The following is a 26,898-nucleotide window of genomic DNA, read 5'->3' as shown; positions in this document are numbered from 1 at the left end:
TGACAGCTTGCCATGTTGCAGCCTCAACTGCTACTGTAGAACTCACTTCTCTCTCTCTCTCTCTCTCTCTCTCTCACACACACAGAGAAAAATCCTTTTTGTTCTTTCCTCTCTCTGCTTTTAAAAACAAAAACCTCTCCTGAGGCTCCAAACCCAATCTTTGAAAGGCCTTATCAGCACTTTTAAAGATGTATTTATCCATAACCATACTAATATAACCCATAACATTACCTATTTATTATTAATGATCTTTTATTTTGTATTTATTATCCCTTTTTAATTGCGTATACCATTGTAGTTGTTACTTAATTCATTTATTTTGTTTTTTCCCCCACAAAGTACCAGTTCAGTTGCAGCAAATAAGAATTTTGATGCAACTGTACATTGCAACAGAATCATATTCTGGGTTGGCTGCCAGATGTTAGTGGTTTTCCACAGTGTTGGGGCTACTTCTTTTTATAATGTATATTAATCATTTAGATTATGGAATGAATGGCTTTGTGGCCAGGTTTGCAGATGATACAAAGGTAGGTGGAGGAGCAGGTAATGTAGAGGAAACAGTCTGGCTGTAGAAGAATTTGGACAGATTAGGAGATTGAGCAGAGAAGTGGAAAATGAAATACAATGTCAGAAAGTGTACGGTCATGCACTTCGGTAGAAAAAAATAAACGGACAGACAATTGTCTAAATGGGGAGAAAATTGACAATACCCAGATGCGAAGGGACCTGGGTGTCCTCGTGAAGGATAGCCTGAAGGTAAACTTGCAGGTTTAGTCGATGGTGAAGAAGGCAAATGCAATGCTGGCATTTGTTTCAAGAGGAATAGAATTTAAGAGCAGAGATATGATGTTTAGGCTTTATAAGTCACTGGTGAGCCCTCGCTTGAGAGTATTGTGAACAGTTTTGGGCTCCTCATTTAAAAAAGGATGTCCTGATGTTTGACAGCATTCAGCAGAGATACACAAAGATGATTTTGAAAATTAAAGGTTTAACATATGAGGAACTTTTAAAAGCTCTTGGCCTGTGTTCATTATAATTTAGGAGAATGAGAGGGGATTTTATTGAATGTTGAAAGGCATGGATGGATTAGATGTAGAAAGGTTGTTTTTCATGGTGGGAGGGTCAAGGACAAGAGGGCACAACTTCATGACTGTAGGGCATCCACTTAGTACAGAGATGCAGAAATTTTTCTTTAGCCAGAGGGTTGCAATTATGGAGACCAAGTCACTGGGTGTATTTAAGGGAAAAATTGATAGGTTCTTGATTAGCCAAGCCCTCATATGATATGTGGAGAAAGCCAGGCAGTGGGGCTGAGTGGGAAAATGGATCAGCTCGTAATTAATTGGTGGGGCAGAGTGGATGCAATGAATAGCCTATTTATGCTTCTATATCTTATGGTTTTAGATTAACAACACCCCATCCTAACCCCACAACAGCATTAGCGAACCTCCCTGCCAGGGTGTTGATTGCCCTCAAGTTTAGGTGCAACACATCCCACTTGTATAGTTCATCCCTTCCACTGAAAAGGTTCCAATGATCCAAGAAATTGAAACCCTCCCTCCCACACCATCTTTTCGGTCTGCACTTTCTTCCTGTTTCGACCTTCCCTAGCTTGTGGCACCCAGAGTAATCCAGAGATTGCCACCTTGGAGGTCCTGCTCTTCTGCCTCTTTCTTAACTCCCTAAACTTACTTTGCAGGACCTATACCCCACTCCTGTCCATGTCATTGGTATGAATAAACATAACGGCCTATGGCTACTTACCCTTCCCTTTAAGAACATTCTGGACCTCCTCAGAGACATCTTGGACCAAAGCATCCAGGAAACAATACACAATCCTGGAGTCATTTATGCAGCTGCAGATCTCTTATGTTTCCCTCACTATTGAGTCCCCTATGACTATCACTCTACCTGACTTTACCCTTCCCTCTGGAGGCTCAGAGCTGACCACGGTGCTATAGGTCTGGCTGCTGTCTTGCCCAGATAGGTACCCCCCTCAACACACCCTGCACTGCCTGCCTGTCCCTTTCCTTCTCCTGACTTTCACCTAGCTACCTTCCTACTGCCTCCTAGGTGTGATTACATCCTTGAAACTCTTGTCTATCATTCCACCCCCCCCCCCCCCAGAATGAACCCCAGAAGAATGTTTTCATGCTGTCACTGCTTTGCATTAATTGATCTTTTTTCATTGTTAATCTGTTCTCTATGTATTCTTCTCTGAATGGCTGAAAAGGAGATGACCTGTCAGTTTGCTTGTAGAAGACTTCTTCTCATTCTCCTGGTATAGTGGGCCAAATAAACTTTTGTGTCTTAGAGTTTATTTCTGCCTGATTCAGAACTGGCCATTTCTGTCAGAGTCATTTAGAGACACATTTTTTCTTGTTTTCAATTTGTATTGTTTTGCCTGGAAATGTGATATTTTGCCCTCAGAAAATCATTGATTTCTGGGCCGCATGCACAAATTCTGCACAAACCCGCTGTTCACAATATGACAACCTGAGAAAGACCATTTACTCCCACTTTTTTTTCCTGTTTGTCATCCAATGGTTTTATGATGTCACTGAACAAGGCCATCAGTCGAGCAAGATAGCCAAACCATTGGTATTTTAATGGCATGTTCTATTTTTTAAAATACTCTATTCAGATTCCATGTCTTTTATTCAGTCTAAATCTATGTAAAATAAAATTCATCTAGTTCACAAATGCAAGGTAAATTTTTGAAACATGTTGCTTTGTTAAGAGCAGCTACTGAAACTGCAATGGCTGCATTAGACAACCCTAAAAATTCCTCACACTGCATCTAGTTTGGTAATAAGAGATCCATTCAGAGTCATCTGATTCTAAGTGACGTGATACCAGAATAATATTATACAATATCTGGAGATGATAATTGCATGTGGAATTTACCTTTCATTCAGTTGTTCAATCAGAGATTGAGTTAGGTCACATGTGCAGTTATAGTTGATCACTGCTTCCCTTGCTTGATTTGAAATACTTTGCATTTGCTTCTGGTAATTTACAAAGTTCTGACAGTCTTCTGAGATTTGAGTAGAATTCATTTCTTCTAGAATCTAGACATATTCAAGCAAAGTTAGCACCAGTAATAATGAGAAAAAAAACATTCCTGATTATCAGCATGTAATAATGTTAAAATTACACTGGACACTGAAGATTTTTCTTCCAGAACACTTTTGGGTGTATTTTTATGGATTTTGGGCTGATGATCACCTTAAAATTTTCCTTTCATGTACCTTTTTTTTAAAAAATATAACTAATTTTTGTGTTTTCCTGTAATATTTTGTCTGCTAGTATATTGCCCACAGAGCAAGCTGTTTGCTCAGTACATGCATGCCTAGGCATCCACTCAGTGCAGATTCAATGAAAATATTGAGTTCATCCTGGACATGCTTAGTCAGGATAGATGCAAACAGGCTAGAAAAGCAGCTCATATATCCAAATGTTCTGCATTACATTAATAGAGATTGAATGCATGTTGATGCAAATTTTCTTCAGGAAATAGCATAGCATCACCATTTTAAAAAATTAATTAGGAATACCAACTGCTTTGAAGTTGTACATGAATTTATCTGCTATGCAGAGGAAAGAGTTTGCACTAATTTTAAATGATGTACCTAGAATGCAACCAGAAGCCTTATTTAAATTCAAGAATGACCTTGTCGGCTTCCATTGACTCAGAAAGTATTACAGCAAAATTGAGGCCTTTTAAAGCATTTGAAAGATAAGGATAAGAAGTTGATCTTCTACCCTAATCTTCTGCTCTGTCACATGCAGCCTCTTGTCCTTCAACCACAGTTGTAGACCTTCCCAACTCCTCCAGCCAAAACCTCAAACTCTGTGCCCATTCTTCGGCAATGGCTGATTTCTCCCATACACCCATCCCAATTTCTTGCTCCCTGTCTCTTCCTGATTGCCAGATGCATGTACAGAGTTCCTCCTGCTATTTGATTTCCAACCTGGTTCCCATTCAGTTTAGCCAATAACTGGGCAGTCACATTAAACTTTCACTGTACAATAATCATCTATAGTAATAGGTTCAATGTTCTTTAATTATATGAAATGTGTTTAAAACAATATAGATAACAATATAGAGGGTAAAGAACTTCAATTAATGGGTTTCAATATCTCCAAGGATCTGTCCTGGAGCCTCCACATTGATGCAATCACAAAGAAGGTTCGACAGCAGCTATACTTTGTGAGGTGTTTGAGGGGATTCGGTATGTCACCAAAAACTCTCGAAAACTTGTACAGCTTTACCATGAAGAACATTCTGGCTGGTTGCATCACTATCTGGTATGGAGGAGCCAACTCTCAGGACAGAATAAACACCAGAGAGTTGTTAACTCGACCAGACTTCACTCCTTTGAGGATATCTACATGAGGCGGTGGCTTAAAAAAGCAGCCTCTATCCTCTATCCCCCCACTACCCAGGCCATGCCCTCTTTACTCTGCTACCATCAGGAAAAAAGGTACAGGACCCTAAAGATGAGCACTCAATGGTACAAGAGCAGCTCCTTTCCCGCTGCCATCAGATTCTTGAATAATCAATGAACCAAAGACACCGTCTTACTTTTTTGCACTATTTTTAAATGCTTTTATAGTATCGTTGTAAGATGGTTATAATATGAATGTTTGCACTATGATACTGCCACAGAACACCAAATTTCATAACCTGTTCATGACAATAAATTCTGATTCTGATCATTTTGCAGACGAGACTTGCAGCAAGTCAGATGGGTGTTTTGTGTGAATTTGGCTACTTAACTGGAGCCAATTAAGAAAGGTGCAGCAATGGTGGAGTAGTATTTGTAAGAGTGGCACAGTGTGAGTGTGGAACTTGGAGACTTTGGCTTGAGAGTCTTTGGTAAGTAGAGGACAAGAGAGTAGCTCATGTTGGGCAGAGACAGTTTAAATATTTGGGTGCAGCTGTGGTGATAGGAAGAGTTGAGGCTTTGGTTCACAAGGCTAAAGTGATGACAGGCAAGACTTTTCTTAATTCACAGAGAGAATAGTGGGAATGTCAGCCAAAGCAGTGGTATGCTCCGTTTGTAGGATGTGAGAAATTAGGGACATTGCAAGTATCCCTGATGACTTTACCTGTGAGAAGTGCATTCAGCTGCATCCCCTGACAAACTGTAGCTGTACCACTCAATAACACATATACTGTTTTTGATACTGTTAAGGGGGACAACCTTCCAGGGAAGAATAATGACAGTCAAGTCTCTGGCATGGATGCTGCCCCTTTGGCTCGAGGAAGGTGTGCTGTATTGATAGGGGATTCAATGGTTTGAAGAATAGATAGGAGGTTCTGTGGATGAGATCGAGAATCAAGATGGGTGCCAGGGTCAGGGACATCTTGGGTGAATTCCACAGCATTCTCAAGTGGGAAGTTGAGCAGCCAAATGTCATAGTTCATATTGGGACCAATAACATTAGGAGGAAGGGTGATGTTCCTGAAAAGAGAGCTCAAGAGATTGGGTTCTAAGTTAAAGGAAAGGCCCTCCAGGGTTGTGATCTCTGGATTACTGCCCTTGCCATGTGGTAAAGAGGCCAAATATAGGAGAATACATCTTAATATGTGGCCAAGGAGATGATGCAGGAGGGAAGCTTCAGATTTTTGGATCATTGACTTCTTTTCTGGGGAAGATGGTACCTTACTGTTCGCATCCGAATTGGAGGGGGATTAATATCCTTGCATGATGGTTTGCTTGTTTTTCTCTGGGGTGGGACTTGAAACTAGAGTTTCAGGGAAATGGGAACCAGAGCTCTAGAACAGATAGTGTAGTGGTTGTGGGAATATATGTCAAACCTGCAAATAAAGATACATTGAAAGGTCAAGCATGGTGGGAATAATGTTCTGAGTTACAAGGAGTATTGAAGCTATGGCAGATAAACTTAAAGCATAGATCAGCATATGGAATTATGATTGTGGCCATTAGTATGAGTTGATTGCAGGTGGGGATCTCAATGCTCCATGGTTTAGACAGAGGGTGTCATTGTTAGTCAGGGAAAATATCACAGCAGTGATCAGATAGGCCAGACTAGAGCGCTCGGCTACTAAGGCTTATACGAGTAGAACTTCAGAATGAGAAAGCGATGATCACATTAATGGATTATATTGTATATCATTCAATAGTCTGTGGGAATAGGAAGAGCAAATTTAGCAGATAGCAGAGTTGCAAGAAACTGGGGTTGTGATATTAGGTGATTTTAACTTTCCACATATTGAATAGTACTCCCATGCAGTAAAATGACTGGATAGGTTAGAGTTTGCTAAATGTGTTCAGGAAATACTGCATCTCCATTTGGGAATGAGACAGAGCAAATCACAGAAATGTGTGTAAGTGTACACATTGAATCTAGTGATCATCATGCCATTCACTGCATTCACCCCTTCCTGTAGAATTTAGGGTCTGTGAATGAAGACAGAGAACATGGGTTCAGAAAAAAAAGGTTGAAAAATACACAGTTATTTAGAAATTTACAGATTTAAGCAGTCGGTGGTATGGAGTTCCAGATGGAGCTCTTAAGCACCAGGGGGCCTGGGACTTCTTGGGTCACCTGGTCCCCTTGTGAAGGAAGAGAGGTGGGCTGGGTCTCCGGCTCATGGGTGGAGGGGATGCACTTTTCTCCTGAACCGGATCGCCAGAGGCCCTGACTGGGGGTGGTGAGAATGAGCTCTGTGGCTTGCAGCGCATCTGAGGCAACAGACCCTCTGTTCCAGTGGATGCCAGGTCCCTGATGGAGACTGTGTCCTCCCTCCCTGCCATCCGAGTACTCCATATAGGCATACATGGGATTGCCATTAGTTTATTCCGAAGATGACGACGACGGTGCCGAATTTGAATTTGGGTCGTGGCAAGATGGCCACTGAACCTTTTCGTGCCATTTCCTCACTACCACCCTCCATCAGCATGTCACGCAGCAAGTGAGTCTGGATGAATTCGGGGCAGACAGCTTGGGGCTAGAATCAGATCCAAAGACTTCCCCAGGCTTCCCCTCGCTCGACAATCCCTTGCCCAATGCCCTCTCTTGCCATAGCTGGAACACACTGAGTCTTTTTCCGGGCAACAAGATCGGGGATGCTGGCTCTTGCCGCAGAGAAAGCACTCCCTAGCATGGGAAGCAGCAGCCATTAGGGTGGGGCAACGGGAGCAGCGGTCCTTGGAAGAGGTCATCTGGGTGAGCAAAATCATTGGCTTTGAGGTCGTCATTCTCGAGGTTGGCCTGTTCCAGTGAGTTGGCCAGCTCTACGTGGCTAGCCAGGTTTTTCTTTCCCAACTCGAGCAGTCACTGCCTCATGTAGTTCGAGCAGACCCCCACGACAAGATTGTCCCGGATCTGTTCTTCCTCACGAATGTGGTCCGTGGCCACTTTGTACCTGCACTTCTTGGCGAGTGTCTACAGATCCAGCAGGTAGTCATCGATGGTCTCTTCTAGCCGCTGGTGACATAGAGCGAGTTGGTGCTTCACTAGGACCTCGTTCTATGACTTCAGGTACCTTGCCTTCAATGCCTTGATAGCAGCGTCATAAGTAGAGCAGTCCCAGATAACTGCATACCCTTTCATTCCTACCCTCAAAATGAGTGTGAAATCTCCTGAGTTCATCGGTGTGGAAGATGTCTGTGGTCATGTTCAGGTAGGCCTGGAAGCAGTCTAGCCAGTATGTGAACTCCTCAGCCACATTGGGGGACAGAGTGTTGAGTAGCACTTCCATCATTAGGGAATAAGATAATAAAATTGTAGCATGAATAAAAGCTCTCACGACTGGAGGGAGAACAAATGCTTTTTATTAGCTTTTAACAATGGGTAGGGTCTCACATTAGTCTTCAGAAGGGTTCTGGGTTTAGGCGGGAAATCAGGGTTATATATGAACAGATGGGTTCAGAGCTAGGAGGCAGGGCCAGCCATAAACACAACACACTATCAGTGAATCCCTGTTCACTGCAGTATGTAAAAGGATAGGGCTGGTTCTTGGGTTGAGATTCTAAATTGGAGAAAGGTAAATTTTGATGGTATCAGAAAGGAACTGTCTATTGTGGACAGGGACAGGTTGTTTAATGGATTGGAAAAGGTGTGCTTGATAAGTGGTCTTCAGAAATTAAGAGTGATATTCCAGTCAGAATTAAACACAAAACTAATAGATATAGGGAACCTTGGCTTTGAAAGATATTGAGGCTTTGGTAGAAGAAGAAGGTGGTGCATCGTAGGGAGAGAGAGGCAGCAAAGAACAAATGAGGTATTTAAGGAGTATAGCAAATGCAAGAAAAAATTTAAAATAGCATTCAAGAGAACTAAAAGAAGGTATGGGATTGCTCTGGCAGACAAGGTGAAGGAAAATCACAAGGGCTCTACAAATATATTAAGAGCAAATGGATAGCAAGGGACAAAATTAGTCCTCTTAAAGACCAGCGTGGTCTTCTATGCATGAAGCCAAAAGGAGCAGGGGAAATCCTAATTTTTTTTTGATGGTTATTTACTTGGGAAACAGACACAGAGTTTATAAAAGTAAGGCAAAACAGCAGTGACATCATGAAACTTATAAAGGTTGCAGAAAAGGAGGTGTTTTCTGTCTTAAGGCAAATAAGGGTGGGTAAATCCTCAGAGCCTGACAAGTTAGTCCCTTGGATCTTGAGGGAGGTGAGTAGAGAAATGGCAGGGGCCCTAGTAGAGATATTTTAAAACATCCTTAATCAAGGGTGAGATGCGAAAGGATTGAAGGATAGCTTAATGTTCCGTTGTTTAAGAAAGGCTCCAAGAATAATTTGGGAAATTATAGACTGGTGAGCCTGACATCAGTAGTGGGTAAATAATTGGAAGATATTTTAAAATACTGGATATATGTATATATATATATATATATATATATATATATATATATATATATATATGTGTATATATATATCCAGTGTTTTATATATATTTGGATAGAAAGGGATCGAATAGGGATAATCAACATGGTTTTGAGTAGTAGGTCATGCTTAATCAATCTTATAGAGTTTTTTGAAGAGATTACTGGGAAATTAATGAAGGAAAGGCAGTGGATGTTGTCTAAATGGACTTCAAAAAGTCCTTTAGACAAGATGACACATGGGAGGCTTTTATGGTGAGGTAGTAAATTAGATTAGACATTGGCTTTGCAGGAGAAGCCAAAGAGTAATAAATAAATGCCTCTCTGATTAGAGGTCTGTGACTTGAGGTGTGCCTCAGCAATCGGTGCTGGGTCCATTGTTGTTTGTCACCTATAACAATGATCTGGATAATAAGGCGGTAAATTGGATCAGCAAATTGGCAGATGACACTGTGACAGAATATAGATAAATTAAGGCAGGGTTTATTAGTGGAGGTCACATACAAACACTTTAAAATAGATCTTATTTAAAATACTGGAGCTCTGCTAATGCTAGACATGTCAGGGCCTCAGAGACTTTGCAAAAGCTTTGGAGAGTTCCCAAGAGACTTCACTAATGGATTGTTGATTACAAAAAGGAAACAGATGAAAGAGCTTGTCAGAGCTGCAGACAGTCTGGAGGGGAACTTGCTGTTCTAAGAGGTTCATGTGGTTTTGCAAGCAGAGAGAATCAAACAGGCTTTTTCTCTGTGTGTGTGTGTGTGTGTGTGTGTGTGTGTGTGTGTGTGTGTGTGTGTGTGTGTGTGTGTGTGTGAGTGAGTGAGTGAGAGAGAGAGAGATCAGTTCTGCAGTTTTACAGTCAGCAGCAGCAGCTAGGACTGGAGCAGGACAAGCAGGCAATCTTGTGGAAAACCCCATTTGGAAGATAGTTTGTGACTGCTTAGTTCAGCCTGGTCAAAGCCCTTGTGGTTCATGCAAGAAGAGAGGACTGGCTGTCTAATGTTTGACTTGAAATAAGAGAAACAAAAAGGCACTCTGTAGTGACCTGAACGAAAGAGGTTATCATCTGGAGAACCCTGAAGTGGCTGATGGAAGTAAATCAGTTGTGGATGTCCAGGAACAACAAATCTCTCTCCGAAAACTGACAAGAACCTTCCTGAGCGGTAACCATTTACTTTTCAAGACCAAAGCCTGGTGAACTTTATAAATATTAAATTCTGTGCACAGTACAAGAATTGCCTGCAACCAGTGAACTTGGAGGAATGAGAAGGGAGATTGAACTGTGAATCACAGGACTTTTCTGAACTTAGACAGACACATTACATACACGTGCGCTTAGAATTAGAAGGGGGCTAAGTTAGGTTAGTTAAGTCAATAGTGATATGTTAAATGTGATTCTGTTTTCATGTTTAAAGATAATTAAAAGCAACTTTTGTTAAAGTAACCATTTGTCTTGGAGAATATCTATTGCTGCTGGGTTTTGTGATCCTCTGGGCTCGTAACGACACTAAGATTGCAGGTATAGAGAACAGCGAGGAAAGCTCTCAAAGCTTGCAGTGGTATCTATGCCAGTTAGAAAAAAAATGGGCTTCAAAATAGCAGAAGGAATTTAATGTGAACAAATGTGACGTGTTGCATTTTGGGAGTATTAACCAGGATAGGACTTGAACAGCAAATGGTAGGGCACTGTAGAGAGCAGAGAAATGGAGGGCTATGGGAATTCAGATACAGGTACATAATTTTTTTTGATAGCAGTTCACAAGTAGATTGATTTAGAAGAGAGTTTTTAGCAAATTGGCCTTCATAAATCATGGTATTGAGTACAGGAGTTGGGTGTTATACTGAAATTAGGTTAAGACTTTATTCTCTTCAGTGTTAAAGAATGAGGAGAGATTTGATAGAGATATACAAAATTATGAGGGTTGTTTTCCTCTGAGATTGGGTGAGACTGGAATTAGGACACATGGTTTAAGGGTGAAAGATGAAAGTTTTAAGGGGAGCATCGTCAAGCAGAGGGTAAAGAGAATGGAAGGAGCGGGGGCGTGGCAAGATGGCGCAAGGATCAGACATGCCTTCCAGTCCTCTCCTGACTCTATCTTATTGTTTTGTCTAGAAATGCCCGTTAAAATTCTTTAAAAGTTTAGATAATTTCAGTGCTGTTAATTTAAATTATGAATGGTACAATTGGTGGAAAAGAGCAACAAAAAAAAACGACAACAGATCATCAAAAAACTACATTTTCCAAAAGTTCAAGTTTTGGAGCCTACCTACAGGACAGACACCGGGACTCAGCGTGAAATGGATCCCAGGAGAGAGGTACAGTGTTCGGATGTACAGCTCTATGTTACATCGGTAGAGCCCCCTAAAGAGGGCGCCAAACAGCCTTTAGAACAAAGAGTTACTCAAAGGCATTTGTCAGCTGTAGAGGTGGCACTGCAAACTGTATCTTTTGAGATACAAGAACCTATACAACTTGATGTACTGGGAGAATTTAATACATTATGGACTGGGGAAAACCCCGGCCAGCGTCCTCCAGTCATTGCTGGAGAGGCTGTGGCTGGGGTTTCCACACGCAGTCATACAACAAGGAAGGCAACCAGAATGAAGGAAGGAATAGAAGATCCTTTGGAGAAGAAGCAGGAATCTGTTGAGCCAAAATCTCTTCCAATTGAAAAGATTTTTGTGAATCTTGAATCTAAATTATCTTATACAATGCAGGTATTATTCAAGATTATGACTGAACTTGGTACTAGGTTTAATACTTTGGTGAAAATACATTCTCAACAGATGGCTGAGTTTGGAGCTTTTAAGCTTGAAGTGAGAGATAAATTTAATTTGTGTAAAGAAGATATAGACGAAATACGGGATCAAGTTTTTGATGTGACCAAAATGGTCGAAGACTTACAAACTCAAAATAAAAATTTGGTGAAAAAGATTGATTATTTGGAAAACCAATGCAGACGGAACAATATAAAGATTATTGGTTTGCCGGAAGGTATGGAGGGATCAGACCCAAGAAAATTTTTTACTGAATGGATTCCGCAGGTGTTGGGTCAAGAACATTTCCCGGAAGGTATAATACTGGAACGTGCTCACAGAGCCTTGCGTAGAAGATCTATTTCAGGTCAAAGTCCAAGACCTGTTTTGGTTCATTGCTTGAATTAATACGACAGAGAAATAATTTTATGAGTGGCTATTAGAAATGCACAACAGAGAAAATCACCCTTGATGATTCAAAATAATCGAGTTTTCTTCTATGAGGATTTGAGTCAAGAAGTTATGTTCCAATGATGGGAATTCAATCCTGCTTAAGAGTTGTTGTGGAAGAAAGGTTACAAGGCAACCTTTAGATATCCAGTTGGTTTTTCAAGATGGTTGCCAACCAAAGTTCTTTGATTCTCCAAAGGAAGCTATAGCATTTGCTCAAGAGCTGCCAATTACTCAGTTTCAACAGAGACATAGTCCGCCGCAATCTCTAAGGAGACAAGAGATGGAAGAAAAGAGCCGTGCTCCAAGAAGGAATGGTTGTAATGGTGACTCGGCAGTTGGAGCTGATTAAAAGAAGAGTTGTCCTATTTTTTCTAATTTTTTTTTAAAAAGGGATATTAAATAATGATGATGTTAGTTTAAGGTGAAGTGAGAGTTGGGGGAGAGAACTGGATAGGCACTATTTCCTGAAAGTCATCTGCTTCGTGTGAGCTATCTCACACCCATTTTTGTTTTGGGAGTTACTGCATTGCGCAGTTTAGACGGGAGGGGGTATTTTTAACCTCCTACCCGTTTTTTTTTCTTTTTTTTTTGTATTATTAGATTAAAGAGTGAAGGGGATTTTTTTTGTTTAAATATAAAAAAAAGCATAAGAAAGTATTTGTTTGTTTAAAAAACTAAAAATTGATGAGGTTTTTTTTGTAAAGTTTATTCAGTAGATAAGGAATATCTGAAATTTAAATGTGAATGGGATGGATAAGTTTTTTTTAATATATATATTTTTTCTTTAACTTTAAGGTGAAAAAAGTGGTAATTCTGGTGTATATTATTTTGCTATTTTAGTTATAGAACGAAGGGAATAATGGTGAAAGTTATAAATTGAATTGTACAATTCTTAATGAAGCTTGAATTTTGTTTGTGGTTTATGCTCCATTTGTTGAAGATATAGATTTCGTTGTAGATGTGTTTTTATTATTTGGATATCTGAATTTTAACGTAATGATTGGGGATATTTAAATGTGGTATTGGAGCTTTTATTGGATAACTATTTAAGAGTAAAAGGGAAAAATGGTGGAAGAGTACTAAAATTGAATTGTACCATGCTTAATGAGGTTTGAATTTTGTTTTAAGATGGTGGTTTATGTGACTAATATGATGATAGATGTGAAGTTAGCTGATATTTGGTGAAAGTTTATCTCTATAGAGAAAGTTTTTTTCCAACTTTTTTTTCATGCTACAATTTTTTTTAAGAATTGATTATTGTTTAAGAATTTTTGATAGATAATGTTACTAACTTTACTAATTTTTTATATTAAGTTTGAGTTAAATATATGTTTCATCTTAACTCCGTTTGTTAAATATATGCATTTAAGTTTGATTTAAATATGTTTTTTAAGTCTGATATCTTAGTATTAATTACTTTTCTTTTTGTTAGTATTTTAATCGGTTATGTTTTTGTTTTTTTATGTAAGTGGGTTTTTTTTCTCACATATATTATTAACTTTATTAATTCTTCACTCTTTATTTTTGGGGGGAAAAGGGGGGTTGGACTAATTTGAGTTGGGTTATTAATGTTTAATAATTATTGGGGAGGGTATAGTTTATTTAGATTACTGATATTGTATTGTAATTTTATTATTTTATTCTTTTTTTTTAATGTAATCCTATATGTTATTCATGTTATAAAATCTTAAAGTTTTTTTTTTAAAAAAGAGAATGGAAGGAGCTTCCACCAGAAGTGGTGAATGTGGGTCAATTTCACATTTAAGAGAAATTTGGAGGTACATGGATGGGAGGGATATGGATAGCCATGGGAATAGGTGGAATAAAAGTTCATATGTACTATATAGACTGAAAGGTCTATTTCTGAGCTGTGTTCTGTGGTTCTATGACTTGATATTAAAAAATCAGCTGAAAACAGTATGTAAATAAAATATTGAACATCACCACTGTTACGATCCCCAAAGGACCCCAAAACCCAGCAGCAATAGAAATTCACCGAGACAAGTAGTTACTTAAACAAAAGTTATTTTTAATTATCTTTAAACATGAAAACAGAATCAAACTTTAACTTGTCTCTATTAACTTATCTAAACCTAACTTAACCCCCTTCTAATTCTAAGCGCACGTGTATGTAATGTGTTTGTAAATTTAAGAAAGATCTTTGGTTCACAGTTCAATCTCACTTCTCATTCTTCCAAGTTCTCTGGTTGCAGGCAGTTCTTATACTGTGCACACCACTTAACATGTATAAAGTTCACCAGGCTTTTGTGCCCGAAAGATTACCACTCAGAAAGGTTCTCGTAGGGTTTGCAGAGAGAGATTTGTTGTTCCAGGATTTCCACAACTGAGGTATCACCATTAGTCACTTCAATGTCTTGCTGATGAAACTTTCCCCATCAGGGTTCTCCAGATGATAACCTCTTTCTTTCAGGCTACCATCAGAGTTCCTTTCTGTTCCCCTTATTCCAAGAGAAACATCAGACAGATAGCATTTCCAACCATCCGCTGCTCTGGAGTTTGTTTCAGTTCCAACCAACTTCTCCTGCTTGTTTCAGCTCTCTCTCTCTCTCTCCCCAACTGCTAGAAAGCCCATGTGACTCTCTCACTGCAAAACCCCTGACCTTCTCCAGCAAACAATAGGAGTTAGTCTTCTTGGTCAAGCTGTTGTTTTTAGGTAAACAAAACCCAGGAGTGATTTTTGAGTGACCACTTTGGAGAAAGGTCTGACGTCTTGTAAAAATGTTCAACACGGCCGAGCTGACTCCAGTCCAAGACAATGGTCTATTCATTTCATGACATCAATTCAATTAGCACCTACTTGTGAACTGTGCATAGCATTCTCCATAGTATCTATAAAGTCATTGAATATGAATTCTTCAGTATTTCAAATAAGATGTTTTAAAGTGTGTGTATGTATGTAACCTACTCTAATTTTACCAATTTATCTCTCAAATATTTTATTACACCACATTAAATAAAAACACTTTTGATTAGTTATAATACTTTGAAAAGTATTAAATGATTTGTCCTAAATTACTTTGCTGTTTGAGAGGTCTTTAAAAATTATGCTTAGCATATATTTATGTTTTTTTTTCCACATTTGCACCTACAATATTCCTTATTACTTTTTAGTACAAATGTATAATGTGTCTTTACTTTTGGTTCATAAATATTTTCAATTGCTGATGTAGATTGGAATTATATTATATAAATAGTGAAAATTAAGAACAATTTCATGCAATGGAACATGAAGTAAAGTATGTTCCAAATTACAACTATGAAAGAAAAATCCTGTTTTTTGATGAATATGAACAATAAATTAAGCGAAGTCCCTTGTTATTGTGATATATGTTGCAATAATTTTTCATTAATTTGCTCAAATATGCTAAAAATCTCTGCAGCTAAAATTGATGAGGGAAAATCTTGAGTGGCCCAGTTTCAGCTTTCTATGTTTCAGTTACAGTTTTTCCTCAAATAATTTCCAATAATGTCATTTTTTTGTTCAACGATTCAAGCCATAAAAATAAATGTAAACACAAGTTTTAATAATATAAAGTGGTGACTGACCTTTTCAGTGAAGTTTAATATTTCAATCAATATATGAATTACATGAGCTCCAATATTCTTTCCACAGCCCTTTTGTATACACATGATATCATTAACAAAGTACAGTTTTTCTGTAAAACAATAAACCTATGTGAAAGTATTTGCTTTCTTAGAAATTGTTGTGCATGAATAACAATACCAGACATTCACAGTGAGACACGCTTGCAAGAGCTCATTTTAGACCAACAACAAAAAAAAATTAGAGTTCATTTTTAAAATAATTATAGTCCATCTTTGGATTTTACTTAAAACATATTTGGGTTTCCCCAAATAATTTATTAAAATATGCCATAAAGAACAATGGGAACAAATGTTTCAGGAATACGGAAGGACAAGAGAGATTGCAAGTCCTCAAATCAGGAGCAACAATCAGTCTGCTGGAAGAACTCAGCAAGTTGATAGAATCAGTTGGAGGAAAAGTACTATTAATGTTTCAGGATAAAGAGTTCTGACCTGAAACATTAACAATTATTTTCCTTCCACTCATGCTACTCACCTCACTGAGTTCTTCAAGCAGACTGTTTGTTTTTACAAAACATTGAACTAAAATCAAATCTTATTCTTTTTGGAAGATTTGAGAAAATGATGTAAAAGAGAAAAATAAAATGAATCCAATGCTCGATAAGTTGATAAGCAATATATTGCTTCAGTGCTTCAAAATATATAGAGGTACCAATAGAAAGAGTGCAATACTGGATCTCCAATGAGAGAACAGGACAGGTCAGGTGACATAAGTATGTTTAGAGGAACATTTTGGGCCCAGTGATCATAATGCTATTAGTTTCAAATTAATTATGGATAAGAATAGATCTGGACTTCAGGTTGAGATTCTAAACTGGAGAAAAGCTAATTTTGAGGAAATAAGAAAGGATCTAGAAAGCGAAGATTGGGACAAGTTAAACAACTCGTAAGGATACATTTGGTAATTGGAAGACATTCAAGGGCCAATATTTTGAGAGTACTGACAGGATTAAAGTCAAAGTTAACAGGCCTGGGGAACCTTTGTTTTCAAGGGATGTTGGGGATCTTATTAAGAAGAAGAGAGGTGTATTGTAGATATAGGCAACAAGAAGTAAATGAGGTACTTGAGGAGTATAACAAATGCAAGAAAAAACTTAAGAAGTTATTAATGCTTAAAAGAAAACACGAGGTTGATTTGGCAGACAATGTGAAGGAAAATCCTAAGGGTCTCTACAGGTATATTTAGGGCAAAAGTATAACAAGGGACAAATTGGTCCCCTTGAAAATCAGAATGTTCAGCTATGCATGGAGTCAGAAGAAATGAGAGAAATCTTAAATAGTTTTTTTTAATTTTTAAATTAAAATCAGTATTTACTCAGGAAATTGATATAGAATCTACAGAAGTAAGGAAAATAGGCAGCAGGGTCATGGAAACAACCGTTTAAAGATAAGGAGGAGGTGCTTCCTGTCTTAAAGCAAATGAAGGTGGATAAATTCCTAGGACATGATAATTTATTCGCTCTGACCTTGAGGGAGGCTAGTATGGAAATTGCAGGGGCCCTGGCAGAAATATTTAAAATGGCCTTAGCCATGGATGAGGTGCCAGAGGATTGGCGGATAGCTCATGTTCTTCCATTACTTAAAAAAAGGTTCCAAGAGTAACCCAGAATATTATATGCCAGTGAGCCTTACGTCGGTAATAGGTAAATTATTCAAGTATTTAAATAGCCATGGATTAGTTGGGGATAATTATCATGGCTTTGTATGTGGTAGGTTGTGCTTAACCAATCTTACAGAGTTTTTCGAGGATGTTATCAGGAAAGTTGATGAAGGAAAGGCTGTGGAATGCTGACTAAATTATCTTTACTAAGGTCTTTGACAAGGTTCCATGTGATAGGTTAGTCAGGAAGGTTCATGGTTTGCGAGTAACTGGATTCACCATTGGCTTCACAAGAGAAGCCAGAGAATGGTAGTGAAATATTGCTTCTCAGACTGGAGGCCTGTGACTAGTGATGTGCCACAAGGGTCAGAGCTGGACCATTGATGCCTGTCAATGAATCAGCAAGTTTGCAAATGACAGAAAGATTGGAGGCATTGTGGATAGTATGGAAAGCTTTCAATGCTTGCAGAGAGATCTGGACCAACTGGAAAAATGGGCTGAAAAATGGCAGATGGAATTCAATACAGACAAGTGCAAGATATTGCATTTTGGAAGGACAAACCAAGATAGGACATACACTGTAAATGGAAGAGCACTAAAGAGTGCAGTAGAACAGAGGGATCTGGGAAGACAGATACATAGTTCCCTAAAAGTGGCATCACAGGTAGATAGGGTTGTAAAGAGTCCTTTTACATATTGTCATTCCTAAATCAAAGTATTGTGTATAGGAGTTTCAATGTTATGGTAAAGTTATCTAAGACATTAGTTTGGCCAAATCTGGAGTATTGTGTGCAGTTTTGATCACCTCACTACAGGAATGATATCAATAAAGTTGAAAGAGTGCAGAGATTTCCTAGGGTGTTGTTAGGACTTCATGAACTGAGTTACAGGGAAAGGTTAAACAGGTTAGGATTTTATTCCCTGGAGAGTCAAAGATGAGGGGAGATTTGATAGGGGTATACAACATTATGAGGGGGATAGACAGAGTAAATGAAAGTTGGCTTTTTCCACTGTGGTTAAGTGAGATGCAAACCAGAGGACAAGGGTTAAGGGTGAAAGGAGAAATGTTTAGGGGGAACATGAGGGGGAAACTTCTTCACACAGAGAGTGATGGTAGTGTGGAATGAGCTGCCAGATGAAATGGTGAATGGGGGTTCAGTTTTAGAATTTAGGAAAAATTTGAATAGGTACATGGATGGGAGGCATGTGGAGGGCTATGGACGAGGTGCAGGTCAGTGGGACTAGGCAGAATAATAGTTCAGCACAGACTAGAAGGGACAAAGGGCCTCTTTCAGTGCTGTAACATTCTATGGTTCTAAATCCAACTTCTTTTGGTATTTTACATAACAAAACAAACACCCAACATACAAACAAGAAGGAATATTGTTCAATTGAAGCTTCCCAATAGTGTTAACTGCATATATTTTTAACCTTGTAAAACATACAAAACCAAAATTTACAATTTTTTTCATATTATGATTCAGTAAAATATATGAAATATAAAATATAATAGTACTTTACCTAAAAAGAGCTTTCGCAGTTTTAACTGAAGGATATCCATTTTCTGTAATGATGAGGATTTGTTCAACCATTCAAACTGACATATTGCCTCCAAACTGTTCAGAAAGAAATAACAAATAACTCAGCAAGAAATATCACTTCACATTTGTATACAGTGGAAATAAATGGTGAAATCACATTATCAGTTTCAAACAAGCCTGTGGATCATTCTAACATTTGAAATGGGCATCCTTCAAAGGTTTTCCATATATGGTACTGAATCTCAACCACACTGCAACCACTTTTTATCTAAATAAGTATCTAAGAAAGAAACAAATATATCAAGAATTGCAACCTGATTTTCTCAGGCAGTTCCTTGGAATCAAATGTACCTTTCTTCCTCTCCACTTCTGTGAGTTCTGTGGCAAACTGATGAGATCGCTGTGAGAGCCACAGATGCCACGGCTGATGGAGTAAGAGCTACCTGACAGGATATACAGGTATATATAGGGGAATAGTTTGTGAGGGGATGTGGTTTCTGAATGTTCCTGATACATAGATTTTAAATTCTTAGTGTTATCCTGAATGCTTCTTCTCAACTTTGAGCAGTTATAGGCCAGGGATTTTGAGCTGTTAGTGAGAATATTACATTTATTCAAGAGGATTTTGAGCGCACCCTTCAATTTGTTCCACTGTCTTCCTAGTAATCACTTCTACGACAGAGCTCAGAATGGAGTGTCTGCTTGGGAAACCTGGTGTTGGGGATATGAACCACATGGACTGCCCGACATAACTGGTGGCCGCAACCTGTCAGAGGATGCTGCTAAATGGATTTACTTACCCCTCAAATGCATTTGGAGAGCATTTCAGAAACAACATAGGTCACCTGAAGGAAATCCTTTATTGCCGGATGCCTCTGTTGAACAGCTTGGCAGGTCGGTTGGGAATCTTTGCGTTACAGATGTGGTATGTCAGGGCCATCCTCATGATGCTACTGTAAACTTGTTCATGATGACTTGAAGCTTGGCCTCCAATTACCTATACACTACAGCTCAAGATGTTCCAATGATTTTCCTCGCATGGTTGTATAGCTTGTAGTGGGTACGCTCTGAGAAGTTTAATCAAGTTTGGGATACCTTTGAAGGTCAGCTGGAAAACTTGACTATTAGTTTGCAACCCTGACTGATGGAAATTGTTGACCTGTGAGTATTGGAGGTGTGGTGCCCTGAGCTCTGTGAAGCTAATACAAATTTGTTACATATGGAATATGATGATGCATTCCAGACTATGGATATAAAGTTATTAAACATTACAGCATTGTATTCAAATTCTTGGTATTCAACTCCAGATGTTACTACCTCCTATGACTGCAATTTTCCTGAGCTTTATGACCTCCTGGGAATATAGGTTATCTCTCCTCCTCTCCACCTTGTCCAACATTGCAAGGAGAGAAGTGTTGGAAAATATGATGCCCATTCTGACCTACATTATTTTGTTATCCAGCTTACTAACATCAGAAGATAAGTGATTTCTATCACCGGCTGCAGGCGCAAAGAACTAAAAGATTGCTAAGTAGACTTTAATCATCGCTGGCTATCTTGATCTGATACTAGTTATTCGCAAAATTGTATAATGAGATAATGTGCTCAGCCCAGCCACAATAGAGGTTGTGAAAACTTTCCTCTTAGGCTAATGAAGTCACACCATAAAATTTGTGTGCCTCTGCACTGGTCAAATGGATAAGAGATAGCCTCAATACTAGAAGATATTTTCCAACGCTATCCTTATTCTTGCAATTACAAGAGGAATCTATTTTCTTCACAGTTCAGTGAAATATCAGTCTTATAAAGGAAGAAAGTTTTTTAGGTAGGGTTAATTAAAATTAGAAAATATGGCTTGTGAATATAATAGATCACTTACTTTATTGTTCATAAGCAAGTAAGAGTCTTCTCACACTTGAATTTATCAATATAAGACAGATTAATTGAATAAAATATAATGGATATATTTATCTAACTGTAAATCTGTCAAGCATTTTCAGTTCCCAGAACATCCACTTTTTTCAATGCTTATTTTCATGTTTGGAAACCAGCAGCATGACAATATTTGTTGTTATTCCAATCCTCTTCAACGTTCACCAGCACAAATCAAAATCAATGGAATACCACTTAAATTATATTACACAAAAAATAGACAATAAACAGAAATTCAACTTGCCTTGTGAAATTTGTTCCTCTCTTGAGATCTTCAGTGAAGTAAAATTTGAAAAGTTCAAAGACCTCGGCTGTGGCTTCTTTTATTGGAGTAATCCCTTGCATTCCATCAAGTAACTCTACAAGTATTTCCATCACTTTCATTGTTTTATTAACTATTTTAGTGTCATTAACTTTTTCATCAAAGTCCATCACTAGAATCTCCTGCAAAATTTTACTGATGACATTTGTGTAATTCATGGGGATCTTATTGTTCATTGGCATCAATTGATTTAGGATTGTAGTAACCTGAGTTACCAGAACTTGCTGAAATTCATCAGGAAAATCTGAATATAAATACATTTCCTCCACGAGATCACTTAAAGATTGCAGTGCATTGACACTTTGGCTAACATTTTCATTGGAAAGTACAGTGAAGATGTAAGGGAGAAACTTTGAATAGGCATCAAAACCAGATGCATTAAAATCCTGTGAAATATTGTAGATCAGGCTGGCAGATCTTACAAACATCTCAATATCCCCTTGAGAGGTGTTTTGTCTTTTCAGGAAATATACAATGATGTTGAGTACTTTGAGAGAGTTTTCATCAGTAAAGTTTGAGATCTGTTGCATTCTCTTCAGAATTTCCTCCACATCATTCAGTGTTGCATTAAATTCCAACATGTCAAGATCAATAAAATCACCTGTTTTCATATTTCTCAAGAAGTTAATCACTTTCTCTACAGCTGGCAATAGGTTTTTGATCTCAGGGTTCGTCATTCTGTCAGTTAATATTTCATCAATATCCATTGACAAGGTCTCCAATAGGTTAACCAAATTAATATTTGCATTAAGAACATCTAGTAAGTCATTCAGCATTAATTTCACATCCTCATTTTTGTAATCAGATATTGAAATTAACGATTGCACAGAATATATCAGTGTTGAGATTTGTTTTTTGAAATCTAAGGGAAGACCTATGAGTGTATTTTTTAAATAACTGGTTATAATGTTTAGAGAACTATTTACTGATTTTGATTTGTTGCCAGACATGAAAAGCACTGTGTCCCTTACATCAGAGAGGAAAGTAATAATTTGTTCAGAGTTAGTCTTGTTATGAGTCAAGGCTAACAGTTTATCGGCTTGTCTTAATGGGATATTGATGCAATTTATGTCATCCTCTTTGGTAGAATCTATGACATCAGAAAAGTTATCCCAAATTTCCTGTAGTTTTATTAGAACTGGATTCTCCAAGCCATAAGTCTGAGATAAGCTGATCAAAATTTTGTTCCACTTTTCATATTGCTGAATAACACAACCTGTTTGCTTAATAACTTCTGCAGAGACAATGTTTCCAAGACATTCTACCTTTGCAGATTCTCTGGCAGTTCCAGCAATGAAGTGTTTAATATCAGCTGCCAAATTCATAACTATGCTGAGATTCTGGTTTGCATCCAAGTTACAAGCTTTTAAAATTGGATCACTGTCATTACGGGGTGCTCCCTCTGACAAGAGTCTGCAAAAAGCTACAGGCAAACATTGTGGAGAATTAGTAGAAATATAAACCATTTCTATCAGTCTGATCACCTTCTCATTTAATTCAACCTGGTTTCCTTGGCTGAGATTTAATCCCTCTGGTTGATGTGCCAGTGCATAGAAGTAAAGTGCTCCCAATGCTTCACTCACATTCATGGTAGTCAGATTTTGTATCAGTGGAACTCCATCAGAAATAATAGTGAGAGTTTGTAGGAAATTCTCATTTCCATTCTCTAGTAAAATTAATCTAATGGTATTTACAGTGTTTGCCATGTTGTGAACTTCTGGAATATATTTCAAAATTCTCACCACTCTTGTCAAATTGTCACATATATCCTCAGTTCCATTTATGCTTTCAATGATCCGTATTAGGTCAACATTCATTTGCTCTAGTTGCTTATTGATGGAATGTATATCTTTGATTGATTGTAAGATTGTGGTGAGATTGTACATTATATTGGTTATATTTTCAAGCAAGGTGATATGGCCTTCAGGAGCTCTTGAGTAATATTGAACTAAATGACTCTGTCCTAAAGAAAACATGTTGTGTTTGCCTTTGAAAGGGAAAGTATGGGAATCAGTAAAATAAGGTAAATACAATTCCTGGAAGGCAATATTCTTGCTGTTAAGTTTGCTGAGAAGGCCAAACATGACTTCTGCTGCTGCACCACCACTTTCCAGTCGTTGAATTTGTTTCTTCATCTCTTTAATTAAGGCATATGACATGTTTTCAGCATTAAAGATAGTATATGCCAATTCAATGGACATTTTGAGAACCTGAATGCTTGCATTTTTGTAGGGATTAGAATTAGGACACATCATCTCCAGTAATGAAATTATTTCATTATAATAAGCTTTAGATGCACTTCGACCATTGAACATTTCTGTCAGATTCTGCACATAGAAAATTGTTTCCTCTGTTTTCCTCATCATTTTATCCATTTCGGATATGTTTAACCTATAGATAGGAACTTGAGTTACATTTGACAGAAACGAGAGAGAAAGGTCAGAAAGATTTGTATGCATCAACACATTTAGCCACTGCAACAAAGTTCCCCATTCCTTTTCACCTGTATTTGGATTTGTAGAAAGTATTAACTGTTTCATTAATACCACCAAGCCTTTGTATGGAAATTGATCACTGCTGTTCTCATATTTTTCCATGAAGTTGAAGAACTCTTGCAATTTTTGGACATAGTGATCCATGCCAACTCTGTGGTTATAAAATTCCAGAATTTCCCTGAAGACCATTTTGATATTTGCTAAATCAGTTCTGGAATTTAAGTTTGCGAAAGTATGGAGGACTGAATAGAACATTTCGTGCTGAGAGCTATTCAATGACCATATTGGTTGAAGAACTTCTATGAATTTGGATATATTGTTCCAAGCATCAATGTTGTGACCTTGAAATAAACTAAACATGTTCTCCATGACCTCTGAAAGTTGATAGAATGTGTTGTTATCAAATGGTACAGAAAATGTTAAATTCATGATCTGTTGTAAGGTGATTAAATTATTCATTTTCATTTTGTACATGTTCTGAAGATTAAAGCCATCTGTGGAAGTAATGTTCTGCAAAAAGATTTTCAGTGCAGCTGAGCTGTTACTTATAAGATAGCTGGTATCTTCTGATGTTTGATTCAATTCTTCTGACATTTGCATGAATGCGGTATAAAGGTGATTAACTGCACTAAAATCCAAATCCATTTGTACAGCTACCTCTTTTAAAATATCCATCCAAAATAGAAACAAATCCACCATACGTGATAAAGTAGATAAAGCCATATCTCTGTTTGTATCTGTTGAGATGATGATCATTTTTTCCACTAAGGAACTATATAGGTTCTCACTTTGTTGTGAGTTAGAGCCAGTATTTAATGAGCGAATCTTTCTTCCAGTGTTATGTGTGGAACAATATTGCTTCAACCAAAAATCAGAAATAGGGACAGATGAAGACTGCAGCGCTTGTAACATCAAACAACTAATGTTGTTTGTATTATTGTGGAAAGCTTCAGTGAGCTTTACAATTGTTTCATTGATCTGTTGATGGGCTGCTCCTCTAACTGTGGTATTCCCTTCTATTTGCGACTGAGCAAAGAGATATAATTTCAATACATTTTCAGCAAGATCATCCTTTGACATGTTGTGAAAAACATCAATAATTTTCACAATTGTTTCGAGAACTTCTCCAATGTCATCAGAGTTAAACTGATCAAGAAAACTGTAAATCCCTTCAGAATTATTGTTGAATGCTGTTACCAATGATGAGAGATCAGTTGCATTTGACATCTTTAAAACTGCTTGAATCATGTCATAAAACATCTCCAGAAGTTCGGTTTTATTTTCTGCAGCCATTGCTTCCAAAACTTCGAATAACTGCACCTCCATGCTTTGCAGATGAGATAGATTTTGAGTTGAAGAAGTCATTATTGAAACATTTTTTGATGTACTGATGGCATCCACAAGAGAAGAAAGTTGATCTTCTGATAGAAAACCAAAATTGTTCAAATAATGCAAAAACATCTTAGCAAAGTCAACATAATCTGTGTTGGCATTGGTTGATCCAATCCATACTAAAGAAGTGAAATTCCAGAATAAATTTAGACTCTCTGTTGTACTTCCTGTAAAATTATGGAGGAGCATCTTCTGCAAATTGGTCCACGTTGCATTGAATAGGTCCATCTGCTGTTGAAAGGGACTGCCAATTATTAGACGTTCTACTTTTTCAAGCTCACTGAGTAAAATATTGAAGGCTTCCTTAAATTCTGGTGGTTTTCCTTTTGACAAATGATTCATTAAAACCTTCATTTTGGAGAAAAATAAATTGGTATTGTTTACTTCAAAAAGTTCAACCAAAGTATTCATGATTGAAAATGTTTCATTTTCTTCATTGTTCATCCATAGATGTGCATTCTTCAAAAGTATCTTTACAACCCTGTGCAATCCTTGGATATTTCCATTTTCATTGGTATCCTCATCAGAAGTGTGACTGAACATTTGTATATCATCTGCATTTAGTTTTATTATATTTTCATTATTTAAAAACTTCAATATTGCATTCAGAAACCTAAAAGAAAAAATAAAGATCTGATGAGAAAGAGCAACCACTTAAAGAGAAGAAAACATTTTCCAAGAATTAAGGAATCCATTCCATCAGACTCCATGTTAAATTGGCAATCCAGATGTTGAACTATATACTCAGAGACCTTTGTGCCCCATAGGGAATTTTAAATGCTTAGTTTTCTGGGAAATAATTTTTAGTCCATGACAAAGCCATGAAAAATGTTTTCATAACAACATAACAAAGCTTGTGGTGAATATTTCCCCCTTTAGATGCCTGTTACTGACAAGCTTCAGTTCAATGGCATCCCTGGAGACCATAAGTTTGCACAAGGACTTTGAGAGCTCATTGAACACCAGAATTTATTTTGCTCACTTAACTTAGATAGTGCTTCAGAATTATGGCATTGTACAGCATAAAAATGGGCCCTTTCAACTCACCTTACCCATGCCAACCATGTTACCTATTTTCCCATAATCCAATTTGCCTGCAATAGACTCTTATCCCCCTTTACCTTTCTTGTCTAAGTACCTGTCCAAATTAACATTAAACATTGTAAATTGCAATTACCATACAACCTCCTTTACAGCTTGAACCAAACAACAACCCCCTACATATGCAAAACATTCTCAGACTTCCTTTAAATGTCTCCCTTCTCACTTATGCCTTCCAGTTCTACACTCCTCTATCCTGGGTAAAAGACTGTGACTATCATGATGCCTCTCATGATGTTTTCTAAATGGCAACCCTTTAAATTTCTACATTCCAGTGAGAGCATCCGATCTTTCCAACCTTTATTATAGGCAACACCCTAATGAATCTCTTTTGCTCTCATTCTCCACTCCCCCCCCCTCTCTCCAAACAGTAGCTGTGATGCAGATAACAAATTGCAACAGCAGATAGAAAAAGGCATGTCAGAAGGGCAATGTTAGGTTAGACATGGGGGATTTTAACATGCAAATAGATTGCAAAAACTAGATTGGAACTGGAACTCAAGAAAGAGATTTGGAAGAAAGCCTACAAGATGGTTATTTAGAGCAGCTTATTGATGAGCACATGAAGGGATCCGCTGTACTGGATTAGGTGTTGTGTAGTGCACTTGAGGTGAACGACCATCAAAGCCAGTAAAAAAGCAAAAACAAAGGACATAGAAAGAAGCTAAAATTAGTGGGAAAATAGAGGATTACAGAAGATACCTAAAAAACTCATAAGCAGGGAAAAGATGAAGTATGAATGTAGGCTAGCAAATAATATCAAAGAGGATAAAAACACCTTCTTCAAGTATATAAAAAAGAGGTGAGAG

The 26,898-nt window shown here is 37.7% G+C and overlaps 1 protein-coding gene across 2 annotated transcripts in view; it reads right to left on the bottom strand.

Moving 5' to 3' along the window:
• LOC138749915 (ATP-binding cassette sub-family A member 13-like) overlaps positions 1 to 26,898 on the bottom strand; it is a 288,645-nt gene that overhangs the window by 157,664 nt on the left and 104,083 nt on the right. For both annotated transcript variants that reach the window (XM_069911960.1, XM_069911968.1), the window contains exons 17-20: positions 21,024 to 25,601; positions 18,828 to 18,922; positions 15,647 to 15,756; positions 2,908 to 3,071 (exon numbers count right to left, since the gene is read on the bottom strand). In XM_069911960.1, coding sequence (XP_069768061.1) covers positions 2,908 to 3,071; positions 15,647 to 15,756; positions 18,828 to 18,922; positions 21,024 to 25,601 — 4,947 coding nt within the window. The remainder of the gene's footprint in view (positions 1 to 2,907; positions 3,072 to 15,646; positions 15,757 to 18,827; positions 18,923 to 21,023; positions 25,602 to 26,898) is intronic.

Source organism: Narcine bancroftii, chromosome 1, assembly GCF_036971445.1.
Source record: "Narcine bancroftii isolate sNarBan1 chromosome 1, sNarBan1.hap1, whole genome shotgun sequence".
Classification (NCBI taxonomy): Eukaryota; Metazoa; Chordata; class Chondrichthyes; order Torpediniformes; family Narcinidae; genus Narcine; species Narcine bancroftii.
Note: the sequence above shows the minus strand (reverse complement) of the source record. Positions and strands in the feature narration are given on the sequence as shown.